Genomic DNA, 2756 nt, shown 5'->3' with positions numbered 1-2756 from the left:
GTTCGTTGATTTCGAAAAGGACAAGGAGTGCCTCGAGATGCGGTACAGGGCCGCTGAGAGGGAGTTGAACGAGTTGAGGGACAAGCTGATCAGCGCGAACAGGAGCATAAGCACGGCGAGCGGGAATATATCGAGCCAGGAGGCGTTGATCGGCCAGTTACGAGGTGAACATCTTATCCGAATATCTTTTAACCCTTTGCACTCCTGTTTCGCTCGGCGCAACTCGGACGTTTGGTGGAATTTCTTACAGCTAATTTATAATGATTTCGCGCATGAAGTTTTTATATTTTAATATTTCGTGTATCTTTAAATATAAAGAAAGAAAATTTATAGAATATCGAAATCTATATTTTGTGTGATTTATTTTGTGAAGTAATTATCAAGATGCATTATCCTCGGTTTGCATCTTGTTTCGCGTGCTATTTCATAAGTCAAAGTTCATTGGTAAGAAATAGTTTAAGAAAATTTAATGGTTCATTTATATTCGAAGATACTTGCGGTTCTGATTTTTCGCTGGATACGAATTGTATTCTTCGCTATATTTTTCGATTCTATGCATCCATTTCGGATTTTTCTTTGTTTTTCGTGATATTTTCTCTTGAACTATATTGCTTTCACATTCGCTATTTATCATTCTTATTTTTCGTCTTCTTATATCTCTTATTTCGTGTCTACGTTCATCGTTGCTTTCTCTATCGTTAATTTCTTTACGAATAGAATAATAATTTTGTGATAACGAAAAATCAAACTCATCTTCGCTTAAACTAATTTTATTATCGTATTCCATGCTTACAAATCTCAAAAACTTTGAAAATAATATTTCTATTCCCACGAAGATGTCACGATCACGGTCTAATTCGAGATAAAAAATCTAGCAGTTTAACAATATATTATTCTACACCTCATAAGATTATACGTAAAGAGCTTAGGAATCTATTTATGAAGCGATATTCCAAAAGAATCAAATATAAATAAATATTGTCGCCGTTCAAGTTACCATCAATCCCAGTGATGATCGAGAGTCAAAGGGTTGGAGAGCAAAGGGTTAAATTTTAGAAAGAAAGTTTTCTTACGATTTGTTGATTAAATTAATTTTGATTGAATTAATGTTAAATTCCATTAACTTTGTATATATATAATTTTAAATTTGACCGAGAGTCAAAAGGTTGGAGAGCAAAGGATTAAATTTTATTAGGTTGGAAAGAAAATTTTCTTATGGTTTGCAAAGGGTAATTAAATTTTATTAGGTTGGAAAGAAAATTTTCTTACGGTTTATTGTTATTTTTGATTAAATTTAATTCCATTGACTTTGTATATATAATTTTAAATTTGACCGAGAGTCAAAGGGTTGGAAAGCAAAGGGTTAAATTTTAGAAAGAAAGTTTTCTTATGATTTATTGATTAAATTAATTTTGATTGAATTAATGTTAAATTCCATTAACTTTGTATATATATAATTTTAAATTTGAGAGTCAAAGGGTTGGAGAGCAAAGGATTAAATTTTATTAGGTTGGAAAGAAAGTTTTCTTACGGTTTATTGTTACTTTTGATTAAATTAAATTCCATTGACTTTCTATATATATAATTTTAAATTTTGCATTTTGAAAATGTTTTGATGTTAATTTTATTTTATTAAATTTATTTTTCTTATTTCTCAGGATGTTGAAAACGTAATGGACAATTAGAAGCAAGTTCGAACAATTTTCCTATTCAAAAATTCGAAAAAACTCGTTTCTCGTTTCTGGCAAAAATTCTGCATTGATTGATGGCAATTTGTGTTTATTTCGATTAATAAAAATTTTGTTCGAGCATTTAAATTTAAAAACCTACTTTCTTTTACAATCTAATATTACACAAATGCAAATACTTCTTCCTCCCTCCCCTTATTCTTTCTGTTCCCGTTCACAGAAGATTTGACGCAGCGAGAAGAAAAGTGTCAGCGGTTGCAGACCGAGTTTCGACACTTTTTGGAATCGTTGGCGATGGTGGTCAGCGGGCCGAACAGATTCATCGAGTCGCAGGAAAACGCCATTAAGGATCGCGTGAGGGAGATCCTGGCCGAGAACAAAGATCAGGCCCTTGTATTTCTCATTCTTTTATCCCCCTTTCTTCTTCTCTTCTTCTTCTTTCTTTTCTCTTTTTCTGTCAACAATCTGTCACGAAAATCTCTCTTCCCTCCCCAGACCATTCAAAACCTTCGCGACAAGGTGAACGCAGCTACGGAATCGACGACTCGACAGAGCGAATTGATCGAGGCGACGGTGGCCAAGATGCGAAACATGGATACCGAACGATCTGAATTGGAGGGGAAGGTTCGAAAGATGGAGGCCCAGTTGACCGATTGCGAGCTGGCCAAGGAACGTTCTCGAAGGGACAAGCAAACGGTATATAAATAAAAAATAAATAAAAATATATCGATCTCTTCCCAACAAAAAATTTTTTCTCTCTGAAAATTGCTCGTTTCTCCAGTTCGTGACGTTCTTGGACCGGTTGGGTAAAGCGATGCAAATGGACGAGATCACCGAGGAAATGGGTATCGATCTTCAAACGGAGTCTCTCTTGGTACGGGCCGAGCAATTGGCCAGATTGGAGAGCGACAAGTTGGTGGACAAGGTACAGGGGGAGAGGGGGAGGTGGAACTTTTAACTCGAATAACATTGCTCAGAATTCGCCCGATCTCCTCAAACGATCTCTAATCTCTTGCCTCTCTGTGTTCTGTGTTTGTTCACCGTGCGCCGCAATTGTTCCCCCGCTTC

General features: G+C 35.6%; 1 protein-coding gene across 1 annotated transcript in view; it reads left to right on the top strand.

The window, feature by feature from the left end:
- Nucleotides 1-2756, top strand: part of LOC102679008 (coiled-coil domain-containing protein 170) — an 11358-nt gene that overhangs the window by 4867 nt on the left and 3735 nt on the right. The window contains exons 6-9 of the mRNA XM_006611763.2: nt 20-164; nt 1909-2081; nt 2184-2384; nt 2470-2613. Coding sequence (XP_006611826.1) covers nt 20-164; nt 1909-2081; nt 2184-2384; nt 2470-2613 — 663 coding nt within the window. The remainder of the gene's footprint in view (nt 1-19; nt 165-1908; nt 2082-2183; nt 2385-2469; nt 2614-2756) is intronic.

This window comes from Apis dorsata, unplaced genomic scaffold (assembly GCF_000469605.1).
Source record: "Apis dorsata unplaced genomic scaffold, Apis dorsata 1.3 scaffold_92, whole genome shotgun sequence".
Lineage (NCBI taxonomy): Eukaryota > Metazoa > Arthropoda > Insecta > Hymenoptera > Apidae > Apis > Apis dorsata.
The sequence above is the reverse complement of the archived record's forward strand: the minus strand, read 5'-3'. Positions and strand labels throughout refer to the sequence as shown.